This window comes from Coregonus clupeaformis, unplaced genomic scaffold (assembly GCF_020615455.1).
Source record: "Coregonus clupeaformis isolate EN_2021a unplaced genomic scaffold, ASM2061545v1 scaf0107, whole genome shotgun sequence".
Taxonomy (NCBI): domain Eukaryota; kingdom Metazoa; phylum Chordata; class Actinopteri; order Salmoniformes; family Salmonidae; genus Coregonus; species Coregonus clupeaformis.
The window spans coordinates 72,520-90,800 of record NW_025533562.1 but is presented as its reverse complement, the minus strand read 5'-3'; the positions used below and the strand labels follow the sequence as shown (position 1 = coordinate 90,800).

The 18,281-nt window shown below is 40.7% G+C and overlaps 1 protein-coding gene across 2 annotated transcripts in view; it reads left to right on the top strand.

The window, feature by feature from the left end:
* Positions 1 to 18,281, top strand: part of LOC123483404 (3-hydroxybutyrate dehydrogenase type 2-like) — a 43,363-nt gene that overhangs the window by 21,286 nt on the left and 3,796 nt on the right. For both annotated transcript variants that reach the window (XM_045213387.1, XM_045213388.1), the window contains 4 exons: positions 1,073 to 1,175; positions 1,679 to 1,757; positions 12,936 to 13,032; positions 13,620 to 13,728. In XM_045213387.1, coding sequence (XP_045069322.1) covers positions 1,104 to 1,175; positions 1,679 to 1,757; positions 12,936 to 13,032; positions 13,620 to 13,728 — 357 coding nt within the window. In that variant the 5' untranslated portion in view covers positions 1,073 to 1,103. The remainder of the gene's footprint in view (positions 1 to 1,072; positions 1,176 to 1,678; positions 1,758 to 12,935; positions 13,033 to 13,619; positions 13,729 to 18,281) is intronic.

The window sequence follows — 18,281 nt, the reverse complement described above, 5'->3', positions numbered from 1 at the left end:
GCTCACTGGCGCAGAAAGCTAGCTCAAGCTTCAGGCCAGACCCAGTTAGTAGTTGATACAATGTTTCAAGTTCGTTGCACACAGGCCATGTGTAGCCAATGTGATTTATAAGATGTATTTTTATCAGGATATTGTCTACCTGCAGGCTACAATGTTTTTATTTGTCTTTATGTAGGCTATTTTTACATAGTTGGCAATGGCAATAGAAGTTACTTTTTAGGTTTGTATCATTTCATTTAGATTTGAGGCAGTTGTATTATTTCATCAAACCGTAAGCTTAAAGCATCAGTCAAGCTCAATGCGTATAGTTGTTTTTATTAAAACACAAAGGGTGTGTCTATATATGGAAAAATACACGTTTAAGAATTTCGAACAATCGATTTATTTGGGTCGGGGACAGTCCTAATGCACAAGCACCTTTTTCCATACTCCTATCGAATAAATAATTGTATTAAGTCATACACAGGTTTTTACTGTGCATGAAGTTTCAAATGCATTCTGTCATTACTAAATGTGTAATGTGATAGGTATTTTAACATTTCTATTTTTTTAACACACACACACACACACACAAATCAGTATTCCCCAAATGAAGGGAATGATGATACAATCTTTATTGAAAGTGAATCTTATTTCATTGGTCTTCAACTCGCGGCTCAGACACTTAATTCACGATAAATGGAGTTAGCCCTGAGTTAGCCTGAGTCGGAGCAGGTTAGTTCTGAAGGATTCGTTGACATAGAAATTAACTTGGCTAAAAGGTGAGCCACTTTGGTGTTACTGGTTATCCCGAGTTTAACTCAGATTTGACTAAAGTTACCTCGCTAACTCAAACCAAGTACGTAGTATAGGGCTCTGGGGTGTGAAAATTCCTGCTGCAGCTGATGATGCAATTTTACCCAACCAATAAAAAAACTTTTCACAATAATAAACCTTTATGTTCCCTGAATCTGTATTTTTAAGAACATGCCACCACTGTTTTTGGATAATAAATCCACCACGGCAACTTCAACTCTACTATCTTGACTGTGATCTTAACAACAATAATGATATTGTTTTTGTTCATCTGCAGAATTGCCAGTAGAATTAAACACTGCATCATCATGGGCCGCCTGGACGGGAAAGTCATTGTGTTGTCAGCAGGAGCCCAGGGCATTGGAAGAGCTGCAGCCATTGTAATATTTACTTAATTTACCTTACACCACACCGCTAGGCTACATTTGCTAAACAAATATACACTGAGTGTACAATACATTAGGAACACCTTAATGAGTTGCACCCCCTTTTGCCCTCAGAACAGCCTCAATTCGTCGGGGCATGGACTTTACAAGGTGTTGAAAGCGTTCCACAGGGATGCTGGCCCATGTTGACTCCAATGCTTCCCACAGTTGTGTCAAGTTGGCTAGATGTCCTTTGGGTGGTGGACCATTCTTGATACACACAGAAAACTGTTGAGCATGAAAAACCCTGCAGTGTTGCAGTTCTTGACACACTCAAACCAGTGTGCCTGGCACCCACTACCATACCCCGTTCAAAGGCACTTAAATATTTTGTCTTGCCCATTCACCCTCTGAATGGCACACATACACAATCCATGACTCAAGGCTTAAAATTGTACTGATATTTTGTGTGAACTGTGAATAACCATGAAAGTAATATTCTGTCATTTTAACTGTAGGCCTTTGCCAAAGAAGGAGCTCAAGTCACCGCAACAGATATCAATGGAGAAAAGCTGAAGGAACTGGATGGCCACCCTGGTACAGTTTATTAGTGTTTACTACCGTCATTTACTGGGCATCCTGAGAATTAAGGAGTGCCCTTCATTCATTTCAAATCTTAAAATACATCAAGACATCAATTTGCATGCAATACCCCTAGTACACCCCAATGAACGTTTCTATTCTAGTTGGTGTAGATTTAACATTTGTTATGTTTTACTTAAGTTTATAAAAAGTTGCTTGAATATTTCCTAAATGTGTTACAGACCTAGTGTAGTATTTGCTCAGCTACTCTATTTTTCCTGGTGTTTAAAGGTGCAATCTGTGTTCAAACAATAACAGAGTAGGATCCCTGCCACTGTTTTGGTAAACTGCTGAGGGATGAGGCTGGAGAAATGTAACCACTCTCAGATTCATAGGAGCTATGTAAGGACTGACCATCCATGATATCAAAAGGGGCGGCAGGTAGCTTAGTGGCGAAAAGTCGCTGGTTCTAATCCCCGAGCCTAGGTGGAAAATCTGTCGATGTGCCCTTGAGCAAGGCACTTAACCCTAATTGCTCCTGTAAGTCGCTCTGGATAAGAGCGTCTGCTAAATGACAAAAATATATAAAAAAAATATATAGTTTTAAAGTTTTAAAATAAGCTTATATTTTGGGTTCCGATGGGGTATCTATATTATACCGTAAGCCACAAAATTGCAGCGGGATCTCCTACAATTTTGCTTTGATTTTCTTAATTTTAGGCTCAAAAGAAGCATGTTGTCCGGGGAACATGTTGCACAGGGAGAGTTACCACTCAGCCACAGCTCTGCACACCCAGTTAGATTTTAAACCAAATAATTGTTCAATATTGCAAACATAGGGTGACATTTTGCGTGAGCAAAATAACCATAACGTTTTAAATAAACAGGAAGTTGCAAATAGCTTATTAGCAGCCTGAACGTGTGCTTTGGAGTGGGGGCTATTGAGTGAACGGTTCTGTGATGGTTGTAGTCCACAAAGATGAAATTGCATTGAATCAGATTAATCAGATCCATTGATTTACCGTCCGTAGGGCAGGGTGCCACGAAGTTATATTCTTAAAGAATCAATGGATAGGATATGTAAATTAATTTAAAAGTGCAACATTGATGTACCATTTGCAGATTGCCCCTGTAAGTTATTAACGCTTACCTTTGAGGATAGCAGAACACTGGTATTGTCAAAGGCTGCATTAAAACAATGTTCATGGTTTTATCTCTAACCATACTGTTTAGGTGTAAGGGGTAGTTGTATTTTTTCAGTGGTTACTAACTGATCTTATTACAGTACATTCCAATGCTTAAATGCATTTCTATGACGTGCAGTGATCACAGTACCTTATACCCAACCATGCCTATGGTTGAGGCATGGTTGTTTGGTTATGGTAGATATTCCTCTCATCGTGAGTGACTTAAAAGGGACAGTGTACCGCTTCCTTCCGTGCATGTTAAACCTCCCACACCTACTAATCTATTAAAGAAATGCAGCGGGATCTTCCAAACGACGTCAGTATTTTTCAAACCTCACAATTTGGACTCCAGATGCATTATATACCATCTGGAGTCATGTCCTAGTGGATAAAGCTACTCAATCCTTACATCGCAATCCTTACATCGCAATCCTTACATTCAAACCTTACATCTCAACATTTCAAGCCTGTGCCCTACACGTTTGTTCCTTCCATTTTGTGGCCGCGCTCTGAAGGTACACTGGGTTGCCCACATGCTTAGATATTTTTGATAACAGCGAGAATAAATGGATCAAAGGAATGCAACAGAAGTTAGAATGCATCAGAAATTAAAGTTACATCTATAGTATACCACCCCGTGGGCCTGAAAGTAATAAAAGGCTAAATAAATATATAATTGGTTTGTATGTGTGGGGCTTTAGATGAGATTGTTCTTTAGAGCCAAGTATATTATGTCAAGGCCTCAATTGTTCCTTGATTAGCACCATTCATTCTCACTGTCGATAATTCTGTTATAACTTCTAATAGTAACTGTATCCACTGGTTAAATGGGAGAGGGTGAGGTGATTGACATCTTAGAGCCCAACATGTATTTTTTCATCACTCTTCTTTGATTGTGCGATTTAAGGAGCTATCATCGTTAAGCAACATAATATATGCAAAGCATTGAATATTTAAATTCATGCACTTCGAAATGAATTGTAACTTTGCCCCAGAAGGATTTAACTGCAGGGCACTCCCACATCATATTAAGGAATGTGCCTACCTGATTTAGGGGACACAGTGGACAGTTGGGAGTTGGGGCCAATTTCATCGTAAAGGTTTTTCCTTGGTGTTAAATACAGTCTGTGAACAAACTTAAAATGTGTAAATTAATGGTTCGGATTACGGGATGCCAAGGTCATATTTTTCCATATTCTGTTCCAGGTAAAGGGTTGTTCCGATTCAATTAGATCTGTTGAACATACTATTTTTAATGGCTAGCTCATAATGAGCTTTCCAAAAGTGTATATATCATTGCGATCAGTTCTTTCGGGAGCCCAGAGTTTATTTATAAATCCCATAATTGGATGGTTCGGTAGTTTGGTTTCCCAAGGGACTCCATAGGCCAGCATAGCTGACCTAAGTTGTAAATATAGAAAAAAGCAGTTGCCTGGTAATGTGTATGTATCTTTCAAATCTTGGAATGTTCTCAAACCATTACTGTCCATGATATCGGTAAGTTTACGGATTCCACATTTGGACCATTGAGGGGATGCAAAAGGCCGCCCTCCAGATCGCAAGGCATTATTGTGAAATATTGGGAGTATGGGCATGCCATTTTGATTCCCAGTTACATAGTTTTTCAATTTTGTGCCAATTAGAAATTGTGTAAGCAATAATGGGACCAAAGCGTAGTTTACATTGTTTAAGGGAAATATCAGTGAAGACCACCTCTTCCAGGGCAATAGGAGACACCATATTTATCTCTATACTCAGCCAGTGGGCAGAAGAATCATGTCTAAACCAATTTAGGATGGGGTGAAATGCTAATGCCTGGAAATACAATTTAAAGTTTGGTACGGATAGTCCTCCTACATCTTTCCCTCTGTAAATGTGTTAATTTGATTCGGGATCGTTTACCTTGCCATATACAGTGCATTCGGAAAGTGTTCAAACCCCTTGACTCTTTCCACATTTTGTGACGTTACAGCCTTAATCTAAAATTATTAAATTGTTTTATCCCTTCATCAATCTACACACAATACCCCATAATGACAAAGCAAATTTATACAAATAAAAAAAAACTGGAAATATCACATTTACATAAGTATTCAGTCCATTTACTCAGTGTTGAAGCACCTTTGGCAGCGATTACAGCCTCGAGTCTTCTTGGGTATGATGCTACAAGCTTGGCACACCTGTATTTGGGGAGTTTATCCCATTCTTCTCTGCAGATCCTCTCAAGCTCTGTCAGGTTGGATGCGGAGCGTCGCTCACAGCTATTTTCAGGTCTCTAGAGATGTTCGATCAGGTTCAAGTCCGGGTTCTGGCTGGGCCACTCAAGGACATTCAGAGACTTGTCCCGAAGCCACTCCTGCATTGTCTTGGCTGTGTGCTTAGGGTCGTTGTCCTGTTGGAAGGTGAACCTTCGCTCCAGTCTGAGGTCCTCAGCGCTCTGGAGCAGGTTTTCATCAAGGATCTCTATGTACTTTGCTCAGTTCATCTTTCCCTCGATCCTGACTAGTCTCCCAGTACCTGCCGCTGAAAAACATCCCCACAGCATGATGCTGCCACCACCATGCTTCACAGTAGGGATGGTGCCAGATTTCCTCCAGAAGTGACGCAGGCATTTCATCAGACCAGAGAACCTTGTTTCTCACGGTCTGAGAGTCTTTAAGTGCTTTTTGGCAAACTGCAAGCGGGCTGTCATGTGCCTTTTAATGAGGAGTGGTTTCTTTCTGGCCACTCTACCATAAAGGCCTGATTGGTGGAGTGCTGCAGAGATGGTAGTCCTTCTGGAAGGTTCTCCCATCTCCACAGAGGAACTCTGGAGCTCTGTCAGAGTGACCATCGGGTTCATGGTCACCTCCCTGACCAAGGCCTTTCTCCCACGATTGCTCAGTTTGGCCGGGCGGCCAGCTCTAGGAAGAGTCTTGGTGGTTCCAAACTTCATCCATTTAAGAATGATGGAGGCCACTGTGTTCTTGGGGTCCTTCAATGCTGCAGAAAGGTTTTGGTACCCTTCCCCAGATCTGTGCCTCGACACAATCCTGTCTCGGAGCTCTACGGACAATTCCTTCGACCTCATGGCTTGGTTTTTGCTCCTGACATGCACTGTCAACTGTGGGACCTTTCCAAATCATGTCCAATCTATTGAATTTACCACAGGTGGACTCCAATCAAGTTGTAGAAACATCTCAAGGATTATCAATGGAAAAAGGATGCTTATGAGCTCAATTTTGATTATTATAGCAAAGGGTCTGAATACTTATGTAAATAAGGTATTTTTTTTAATTGTATTTTATAAATGTGCAAACATTTCTAAAAACCTGTTTTTGCTTTGTCATTGTGGGGTATTGTGTGTAGATGGATGAGGGAAAACATGTATTTAATCAATTTTTGAATAAGGGTGTAACATAACAAAATGTGGAAAAAGGGAAGGGGTCTGAATACTTTCTGAATGCACTGTACATTTTAAACCTCACTATGAATTTGATCCCAATAGCCAGAAGGGGGAGCCATGGGGAAGCATTGAACTACAGAAAATCACCTGTGGCAATATATTCATTTTGACAATAGATAAAATGCTGCTTAAATCAACTGGGATATTATTCCATCTACTGAGGTTGATTTTGAATGTTCTGTTAAAGTTTCTCTCAATGGTTTTATCGAAGGAAGGGAATATATGGGTCTTTCTATAAATAATGGGGCCGATGTGTGACATTGGGATCAACATTTCTAAATGGTTTGAAACTAAAATAAAAATGATTTTTATGCAGTTCCACGTGTGTACTTGGAAATTGGCATAACTCCACCTATACAGCCTAGGACTATACATCCTTTAAGCAGGGTTCATACAGACATTGACAAGTCAAATTCAAGGACTTTCAGAGACCATTTCAAGCACTTAATTGTAATTCAAGGACCTCAATGTTATACAATTGTATAATTTATATAATTGTACGTATAGGGCCTAATCCCCCCCCCCCCCACACACACACACACACACTTTAATAATTAATTTTTTAGGCCTTGCCAATGTATTGATATTTAGTGGCGGTCAGTGCGGTTTAAGTTAAGGGAGAATTTTTTTCTTTTTTAATGAGCATGGCTTTATTTCTATTACAGCATATTGGATGACAGTCATTCATATTCCATTCAATGTAACATCGATAGGTTTAGGCTACTACATGATACTCTTAATTTTCCCTGTACCCATCATGAGGTTGCTACAACCTAGCCTATGAATGAACGTTTATAATGTGTGTGTATATATAAGTTTACACACGTCGAGAATGTTGAGTAGTCAAGGTGACAGACAGTGACACATTCAATACCGCCTTGCACGCTCTTGCCTGCATCTAGCTGATCTAGTGTGTAATCATTAGTCCAACAGTTGCAAATCAGAGTTTCTATTGGACAAATCCAGGTATGTTTATCTCCGTTCCATTTAAGAAACGTTTTTCAACAGTCGGTGGAATGAATACACCCCTGATCACATGCAAACACAGTTCACTTTCATAGCAGCCACATAAAACAGCATGATCACTTTGGTCGTTGAATATATAATTATATCTACGCGCTGTCCTCACCTTTTCCGTTCGCTTGTGGACTTCCGTGCACAACACATCAGCTGTCTGTGACCAGGTGAAAAAACCTTTCCAAGCCAAACCTTCATACACTATATATACAAAAGTATGTGGACACCCCTTCAAATTAGTGGATTCGGCTATTTCAGCCACAACCGTTGCTGAAAAGTGTATAAAATCGAGCACACAGCCATGCAATGTCCATAGAGTAACATTGGCAGTAGAATGGCCTTACTGAAGAGCTCAGTGACTTTCAACGTGGCACCGTCATAGGATGCCATCTTTCCAACAAGTCAGTTCGTCAAATTTCTGCCCTGCTAGAGCTGCTCCGGTTAACTTTAAGTGCTGTTATTGTGAAGTGGAAACGTATAGGATCAAAAACGGCTCAGCCGCGACGTGATAGGCCACACAAGCTAACGGGACTGCTGAGTGCTGAAGCGCGTACCGCGTAAAAATTGTCTGTCCTCGGTTGCAACACTCACTACCGAGTTCCGAACTGCCTCTGGAAGCAACGTCAGCACAATAACTGTTCTGGAGCATCATGAAATGGGTTTCCATGGCCGAGAAGCCCCACACACGCCTAAAATCACAATGCGCTGGAGTGGTGTAAAGCTTGCCGCCATTGGACTCTGGAGCAGTGGAAACGCGTTCTCTGGAGTGATGAATCACGCTTCACCATCTGGCAGTCCAACGGACTGGGTTTGGCGGATGCCAGGAGAACGATACCTGCCCGAATGCATAGTGCCAACTGTAAAGTTTGGTGGAGGAGGAATAATGGTCTTGGACTGTTTTTCATGGTTTGGGATATGCCCCTTAGTTCCAGTGAAGGGAAATCTTAACGCTACAGCATGCAATGACATTCTAGACGATTCTATGCTTCCAACTTTGTGGCAGCAGTTTGGGGAAGGCCCTTTCCTGTTTCAGCATCACAATGCCCCCGTGCACAACGTGAGGTCCATACTTTGATATGGATTGGAACGCCGACTGCAAGCCAGGCCTAATTGCCCAACATAAGTGCCCGACCTTACTAATGCGACCTTACTAATGCTCTTGTGGCTGAATGGAAGCAAGTCCCTACAGCAATGTTCAAACATCTAGTGAAAAGCCTTCCCAGAAGAGTGGTTGCTGTTATAGCAGCAAAGGGGGGGACCAACTCCATATAAATGCCCATGGTTTTGCAATGAGATGTTCGACAAGCAGGTGTCCACATACTTTTGGTAATGTAGTGTATCATGACCGCTAACCGCTACACACAGCCTACATCATTGTCATGTCATAGTCAACATAGCTACTAAAACTAATGCCTTAGTAAACCTGCTGCAATCATGCAGTACAGTCAGAAAGCAGTTTAGCAGTTACACCGGTGGGTCCCGGTGACAATAAATTAATAAAACCAAAAGCTTACCTTGACTTACAGTGTTGGATAGCCATAGCCAGCTAGCTAACATAGCATCCCTCTCTGTTTTAGCCAGGTGTCTGAGTAGACTAAACTAGCTAGCTGCATTAGCTAGCAAAGTGAAAGTAAAGAGAAAAAAAAAATATATATATATATATACAGTGGGGGAAAAAAAGTATTTAGTCAGCCACCAATTGTGCAAGTTCTCCCACTTAAAAAGATGAGAGAGGCCTGTAATTTTCATCATAGGGTACACGTCAACTATGACAGACAAATTGAGAAAATCACATTGTAGGATTTTTTATGAATTTATTTGCAAATTATGGTGGAAAATAAGTATTTGGTCACCTACAAACAAGCAAGATTTCTGGCTCTCACAGACCTGTAACTTCTTCTTTAAGAGGCTCCTCTGTCCTCCACTCGTTACCTGTATTAATGGCACCTGTTTGAACTTGTTATCAGTATAAAAGACACCTGTCCACAACCTCAAACAGTCACACTCCAAACTCCACTATGGCCAAGACCAAAGAGCTGTCAAAGGACACCAGAAACAAAATTGTAGACCTGCACCAGGCTGGGAAGACTGAATCTGCAATAGGTAAGCAGCTTGGTTTGAAGAAATCAACTGTGGGAGCAATTATTAGGAAATGGAAGACATACAAGACCGCTGATAATGTCCCTCGATCTGGGGCTCCACGCAAGATCTCACCCCGTGGGGTCAAAATTATCACAAGAACGGTGAGCAAAAATCGTCAACTAAAAACGTCAACTATGACAGACAAAATGAGAAAATCACATTGTAGGATTTTATATGAATTTATTTGCAAATGATGGTGGAAAATAAGTATTTGGTCAATAACAAAAGTTTCTCAATACTTTGTTATATACCCTTTGTTGGCAATGACACAGGTCAAATGTTTTCTGTAAGTCTTCACAAGGTTTTCACACACTGTTACCGGTATTTTGGCCCATTCCTCCATGCAGATCTCCTCTAGAGCAGTGATGTTTTGGGGCTGTCGCTGGGCAACACAGACTTTCAACTCCCTCCAAAGATTTTCTATGGGGTTGAGATCTGGAGACTGGCTAGGCCACTCCAGGACCTTGAAATGCTTCTTACGAAGCCACTCCTTCGTTGCCCGGGCGGTGTGTTTGGGATCATTGTCATGCTGAAAGACCCAGCCACGTTTCATCTTCAATGCCCTTGCTGATGGAAGGAGGTTTTCACTCAAAATCTCACGATACATGGCCCCATTCATTCTTTCCTTTACACGGATCAGTCGTCCTGGTCCCTTTGCAGAAAAACAGCCCCAAAGCATGATGTTTCCACACCCATGCTTCACACTAGTTATGGTGTTCTTTGGATGCAACTCAGCATTCTTTGTCCTCCAAACACGACGAGTTGAGTTTTTACCAAAAAGTTCTATTTTGTTTTCATCTGACCATATGACATTCTCCCAATCCTCTTCTGGATCATCCAAATGCACTCTAGCAAACTTCAGACGGGCCTGGACATGTACTGGCTTAAGCAGGGGGACACGTCTGGCACTGCAGGATTTGAGTCCCTGGCGGCGTAGTGTGTTACTGATGGTAGGCTTTGTTACTTTGGTCCCAGCTCTCTGCAGGTCATTCACTAGGTCCCCCCGTGTGGTTCTGGGATTTTTGCTCACCGTTCTTGTGATCATTTTGACCCCACGGGGTGAGATCTTGCGTGGAGCCCCAGATCGAGGGACATTATCAGTGGTCTTGTATGTCTTCCATTTCCTAATAATTGCTCCCACAGTTGATTTCTTCAAACCAAGCTGCTTACCTATTGCAGATTCAGTCATCCCAGCCTGGTGCAGGTCTACAATTTTGTTTCTGGTGTCCTTTGACAGCTCTTTGGTCTTGGCCATAGTGGAGTTTGGAGTGTGACTGTTTGAGGTTGTGGACAGGTGTCTTTTATACTGATAACAAGTTCAAACAGGTGCCATTAATACAGGTAACGAGTGGAGGACAGAGGAGCCTCTTAAAGAAGAAGTTACAGGTCTGTGAGAGCCAGAAATCTTGCTTGTTTGTAGGTGACCAAATACTTATTTTCCACCATAATTTGCAAATAAATTCATTAAAAATCCTACAATGTGATTTTCTCAATTTGTCTGTCATAGTTGACGTGTACCCTATGATGAAAATTACAGGCCTCTCTCATCTTTTTAAGTGGGAGAACTTGCACAATTGGTGGCTGACTAAATACTTTTTTCCCCCACTGTATATATATATTTAATCCATTTTGAATTCGGGCTGTAACAAAACAAAATGTGGAATAAGTCAAGGGGTATGACTTCTTTCTGAAGGTACTGTAGTATTTTAATCATATTAATGAAATTGGAGCCAATTCCCATATGTTCCAAGACAGACCAGAGATATGACCATTCTTGTCTTATCAAAAGCTTTTTCTTCATTGAGCGATAATACAGCCCAAGGACCTGTTGTTTCTGATGAAGCATCTAAGATATGTAATAGTCGGAGGTTATCCGAGGATAAACACTTTCTATCAAACCCGCTTTGGTCCGTGTGGACAAATTTAGGTAAGTAAATCTCGAGACGGGACGACAACATTTTGGTAAACAGTTTAATATCTGTGTTTATCAAAGATAAGGGGCAATAGTGAGAACACTGGGTGGCATCCTTACCTTTTTTTTTTTTGTGAAATTACTGCTGTATTCACATCTCTCCCAAAATAACCTATGTGAACAACTGTATTAATCATTTCAAGCAATAGTGGACCTAATTGATTCCAACATTTTAAATAGACCGTAGGATGAATACTGTCCCATCCAGGTGATTTGCCTTTATTCATGCTATCCAATGCCCTTTTGAGTTCATTGAGAGATGTGGCTTCCTCTGTTGAGAGAAGAGTTCTTAATTATTTTAGAAAATACTTAGTCTGGCTTGGTATGGATTTACATTTATTTATAGAAGCGGGAGAATCTTTGATTAATTTGGGTTCTGATAGTAATTCCCCTGTTTCAATAGTTACTATATCAGCTAATTGATCCAATAAAATAAAAGTTTATTTGTCACATACACGTGTTTAGCAGATGTTATTGCGGGTGTAGCGAAATGCTTGTGCTTCTAGCTCCGACAGTGCAGTAATATTCCCAGTCACCTTGCCATGGTTAAATGCGGTGGTTCGCGCTTTCAGTTTTGCGCGAATACTGCCATCTATCCACGGTTTCTGGCTAGGGTAGGTTTTAATAGTCACGGTGGGCACAACATCTGCTATACTCTTCCTGATAAACTCAGTCACCATTTCAGTGTATTTGTCTAAATTATTTTCGCAAGCTACCTGGAACATATCCCAGTCCGCGTGATCAAAACAATCTTGAAGCATGGATTCCGATTGGTCAGACCAGCGTTGAATAGTCCTTAGAACAGGTACTTCTGTTTGAGTTTCTGCCTATAGGAAGGGAGGAGCAAAATGGAGTCGTGGTCAGATTTGCCGAAAGGAGGGCGGGGGAGGACCTTGTAAGCATCCGGGAAGTTCGAATAGCGATGGTTATTTTTTTAATTTATGTATATATATATATTTTTTGCTGCACGAGGACAGTAGTCGATATGTTGATAGAACTTCGGCAGCCTAGTCCTCAAATTTGCTTTGTTAAAATCCCCAGCTACAATAAATGCAGCCTCAGGATATGTGGTTTCCAGTTTGCATAAAGTCCAGTGAAGTTCTTTGAGGGCCATCATGGCTTGTTGGCCAGTAAACGACTGAGACGATTACCATGGAAGTAATGGTTGAGTCTTACTCGATGGATGGCAAATTCTGCTCTCTGTCTTATCAATAAGTTAAGTGCTGTCTTGACTTTGGAAAGAGTAATAGGTACCTGGTCTGAAAAGTGTTTTTTGAGAATGCTCCAACACAGTTAAAAACATTTCAAATCTATGTAGAACTTTTTAAATCTAGACACATCACTTCACATGACCCAGCCCGCATCCACCTATAACGCATCTGGTTTTACTAGTTAGGGTTTTTGTGGCTAATCTTACGTTTATCTCCTAGGTATCAAGACTAAGGTGGTGGATGTGACCAAGAAGGACCAAGTGGAAGCTCTGGCCAAGGAGTTTGACCATGTAGATGTGCTGTTCAATGTTGCCGGGTATTTTTTTTGCTTTTTCCTGTTGCTTTTTCACTTGTACTTGTATCTTATTTATATATTATTTGAGGGATTTATTCAATTATATTGATGACACACTGAATTAATAAAAGTCAGATGTGTTGCACCATCACACACCGTTTTACAAAATTTCCAAAAAAAGTAGCTAGGACGCTGTTTACATACATTTTGAATTTTGTGTAAACCAGTTAAATTATGTCTTCACATTTTCCCTCTCCACATGCGGTATCTGCACAATTTCAATAGGTCACATTTCACACTTTTTAAGACCACTGCAAATACAATTTAAAGGGTTACTTCGGGATTTTGGCAATGAGCCCTTTATCTACTTACATAGTCAGATGAACTCATGGATACAATTTTAATGTATCTGCATTCAGTACGAAGGAAGTTGGAGGTAGTTTTGTGAGCCAATGACTGGAAGTCTACAGTATCCACTAGCATGCTAGCAGTTACCATAGACTTTCAGGCATTGCGCTAATGCTAGTTAGCAACTTCCGTCAAGCTGACTGGGAACACTGCCATTTTGGATCATCCATGATTGACCACTACCCATCACCCCCTCCCAGGTTTGTCCATCACGGCTCCATCCTGGACTGCGAGGAGGCGGACTGGGACTTCACCATGAACGTCAACGTCCGCAGCATGTACCTCATGAGCAGTGCTTTCCTGCCCAAGGTGACCAACCACCCCGCCCCTTCACTCCACCCGACCTCTGACCCCAGGATTAAGAAACACACAGTCCTCACCAGATGTACACTACCGGTCAAAAGTTTTAGAACACTTACTCATTCAAGAGTTTTTCTACATTGTAGAATAATATCAAAACTATTAAATAACACATATGGAATCATGTAGTAACCAAAAAAGTGTTAAACAAATCAAAACATATTTTATATTTGAGATTCTTCAAATATCCACCCTTTGCCTTGATGACAGTTTTGCACACTCTTGGCATTCTCTCAACCAGCTTCACCTGGAATGCTTTTCCAACAGTCTTGAAGGAGTACCCACATATGCTGAGCACTTGCTGCTTTTCCTTCACTCTGTGGTCCGACTCATCCCAAACCATCTCAATTGGGTTGAGGTCTGGGGATTGTGGAGGCCAGGTCATCTGATGCAGCACTCCATCACTCTCCTTCATGGTCAAATAGCCCTTACACAGCCTGTGTTGGGTCATTGTCCTGTTGAAAAACAAATGATAGTCCCACTAAGCCCAAACCAGATGGGATGGCGTATCGCTGCAGAATGCTATGGTAGCCATGCTGGTTGATTGTGGATTGATTTCTAAATAAATCACAGATAGTGTCACCAGCAAAGCACCCCCACACCATAACACTGCCTCCTCCATGCTTTACAGTGGGAAATAAACATGTAGAGATCATCCGTTCACCTACTCTGCGTCTCACAAAGACACGGCGGTTGGAACCAAAAGTCTCCAATTTGGACTCCAGACCAAAGGACACATTTCCACCGGTCTAATGTCCATTGCTCGTGTTTCTTGGCCCAAGCAAGTCTCTTCTTATTATTGGTGTCCTTTAGTAGTGGTTTCTTTGCAGCAATTCGACCATGAAGGCCTGATTCACACAGTCTCCTCTGAACAGTTGATGTTGAGATGTCTGTTACTTGAACTCTGTGAAGCATTTATTTGGGCTGCAATTTCTGAGGCTGGTAACTCTAATGAACTTATCCTCTGCAGCAGTGGTAACTCTGGGTCTTCCATTCCTGTGGCGGTCCTCATGAGAGCCAGTTTCATCATAGTGCTTGATGGTTTTTGCGACTGCACTTGACGAAACTTTAAAAGTTCTTGAAATGTTCCGTATTGACTGACCTTCATGTCTTAAAGTAATGATGGACTGTCATTTCTCTTTGCTTATTTGAGCTGTTCTTGCCATAGTATGGACTTGGTCTTTTACCAAATAGGGCTTGTCACAAAACAACTGATTGGCTCAAACGCATTAAGAAGGAAAGAAATGCCACAAATTAACTTTTAACAAGGCACACCTGTTAATTGAAATGCATTCCAGGTGACTACCTCATGAAGCTTGTTGAGAGAATGAGTGTTGAGTGTTCAAAGCTGTCATCAAAGCAAAGGGTGGCTATTTGAAGAATCTCAAATATAAAATATATTTTGATTTGTTTAACACCTTTTTGGTTACTTGCATGATTCCATATGTGTTATTTCATAGTTTTGATGTCTTCAATATAATTCTACAATTTAGAAAATAGTACAAATAAAGAAAAACCCTTGCATGAGTAGGTGTTCTAAAACTTTTGACCGGTAGTGTATTTCGACAGTGAAGCTACAGTGCCTTCAGAAAGTATTCATACCCCTTGACTTATTCCACATTTTGTTACAGCCTGAATTCAGAATGGATAAAATTGATGTTCTCACCTATCTACACACAATAGGGTGACAAAGTGAAAACATGTTTTTAGACATTTTTGCAAATGTATTGAAAATGAAATTCAGAAATATCTCATTTACTTAAGTATTCACACCCCTGAGTCAATACTTTGTAGAAGCACCTTTTGGCAGCGATTACAGCTGTGAGTCATTTTGGGTAAGTCTCTAAGAGCTTTGCACACCTGGATTGTACAATATTTGCTCATTATTCTTTTTAAAGATGCACTATAAAGAAATCGCTCCGCTATTTCCTGGTTGCTAAAATTCTATCAGGTTGCCTAATTTAAGTTTGGGACAAAACAAGCAAGTATGTTGTAGAGAATCATTGTACCATCTAAACCGCTGTGAAAGTTACGTATTGCGGCTTTAGAATTCTTTAAGCTCTGTCAAGTTGATTGTTGATCATTGCTAGATGGCCGTTTTCAAGTAGATTTAAGTCAAAACTAACTATGCCACTTGGGAACATTCAACGCCGTCTTGGTATCCAACTCCAGTGTAGATTTGGCCTTGTGTTTTAGGTTATTGTCCTGCTGAAAGGTGAATCTGTCTCCCAGTGTCTGTTGGAAAGCAGACTGAACCAGGTTTTACTCTAGGATTTTGCCTGTGCTTATAGCTGTATTCCGTTTATATTTATCCTAGTTCTTGCCGATGACAAACATACCCATAATATGATGTAGCCACCACCATGCTTGAAAATTTGAAGAGTGGTGCATTGTGTTGTATTTGCCCCATACATAACGCTTTGTATTCAGGATTTGTATTTGCCACTGTTTTTGCAGTGTTAAGTGCAAACAGGATGTATTTTTTTGAATGTTTTTTTATTCTGTACAGGCTTCCTTCTTTTCACTCTGTCATTTAGGTTAGCATTGTGGAGTAACTACAAGTTGTTGATCCATCCTCAGTTTATCATATCACAACCATTAAACTCTGTAACTGTTTTCTTTAAATCACCATTGGCCTCATGGTGAAATTGATTTAAAAAAAAAAAGAAAATCTACAAACAATTCCACTTTGACATTATGGGGTATTGTGTGTAGATCAGTTACACAATCGCAATTGAATCCATTTTAAATTCAGGCTGTAACACAACACAAATGTGAAAAAAGTAAAGGAGTGTGAATACTTTCTGAAGGCACTGTACATTTTTTATTTTACGCCAGCATTTTGCATTTGAGATTAAATGATGAATATGAGGCGACAGTACAGAATGTCACCTTTTTTAAAGGTTTTGTCATTTCTATCGGTTTTAACATTTAGAAATAAAGGCACTATGTATGAAGTGTCATCGTCCCCCCCCTTATAGTATGTAAAGTAATCTAAAGTATAATATTTGATCACATATCCCTTGCACACTGACTGCATCAAGGTGGTGACACTATGGGCTCCATTTTCATCTGGCGTTAAGACAGCACAATTGTCAAACGCATGCTCGTTGGCAATTTCGATCTGCGCTCAGCTATTTTCAAACACTTGCGCCAGGATTGGTACTGTAATTTACCTGTCTTTTAATGAGCTCGGTTGCGATGTCGACTGTTAACACTCCAAACATATTAAGTAAACACTTGTTACTGTAGCCTATGCTATTTAATTAACTGTAGTATCAGTCCACAATGGACTAGGATGAGAATATTCTGTGCCCCAAGCTGAATTGGAGTTGATGACATCACAAAAATGCAGCATGAAACGCGTTGCTTGGCCAGTGAGGGGCCAAGCCCTCGTCACACCTCCAAATAATTAATTCATCAAAACCCAGCACTTTCACGCAACCACCAGCTATTGCGTTCATAATTCTGGTTGTGTTGACAGTCAACATTGTTGTAATGGCTTCAACGATGCCTTTACGCATCGCACTTGTCCTCAAATAAAAAATACTAAGCGCCCATAAATTGTATTGTATGTGTGAGGCACGTTCTTAATAAGCAAGATATAGCCGAGGCCTACCGTTGATATGGTGTTATAGAACAGAACATTTTGAATAGCCTATGTTTGGAGGAGCATGTCTTTGGTAACCGGACAAGAGGCGCTCTTTGGATATGGGGATGGATACAAGCCAAATGGAACACAAATAGCCTAACCATAAATTATTTCTCAATGGTCTACTCGTGACTCTTTTGCTGACATGCTTTTGTATTAAAACTACTGTATGTGAATTTTGACAAACATGTCGGCAAAAGCGCCACAAGTAGACCATTGAAAAAACAATTTATGGATAGGCTATTTGTGCATGGCCAGGATAAGAATGACACCAGATACATTGCTGCTGAACCAGATTCGTTATAGCAGGGTAAGCGTTTTTCAATGAAAGGAAACGGAAAACAAGATTGTTATAGGAAAATAACTTCAATGTTTCTAAATACGAGTCACCGGATTATCTCATCTCTCGTTCCATGATGGTCATATAGCCTACATGGAGGGATTTTGATGTACATCCAAAATAATTTAACATTTTAGTAATTTAGCAGACTCTCTTATCCAGACCAACTTACAGGAGCGATTAGGGTGCCTTGCTCAAGGGCGCAGACAGATTTTTCACCTAGTGGCCTGGTTACTGGCCCAATGCTCTTAACCGCTAGGCTACCTGCCAGGTTCTGGATAAAATTATGTCATAGCCTACATTGATAAAAAGGGGATGTCTGCTCACTCTCTTGCTGCTGCCAAACTTAATCTTTCAATAAAGCTTTTGTGATTATGATTTATTTCAAAGCGGTCTCACGAGCCACGCCCTTTATCGATAGTTTTCACTACTTGGCAAATGCATTGGGCATGACCGAGGTGTTCGTGTAGGGGCGTTCCTTGTAGTTACTGCAGCAGATATTGTTGCGGA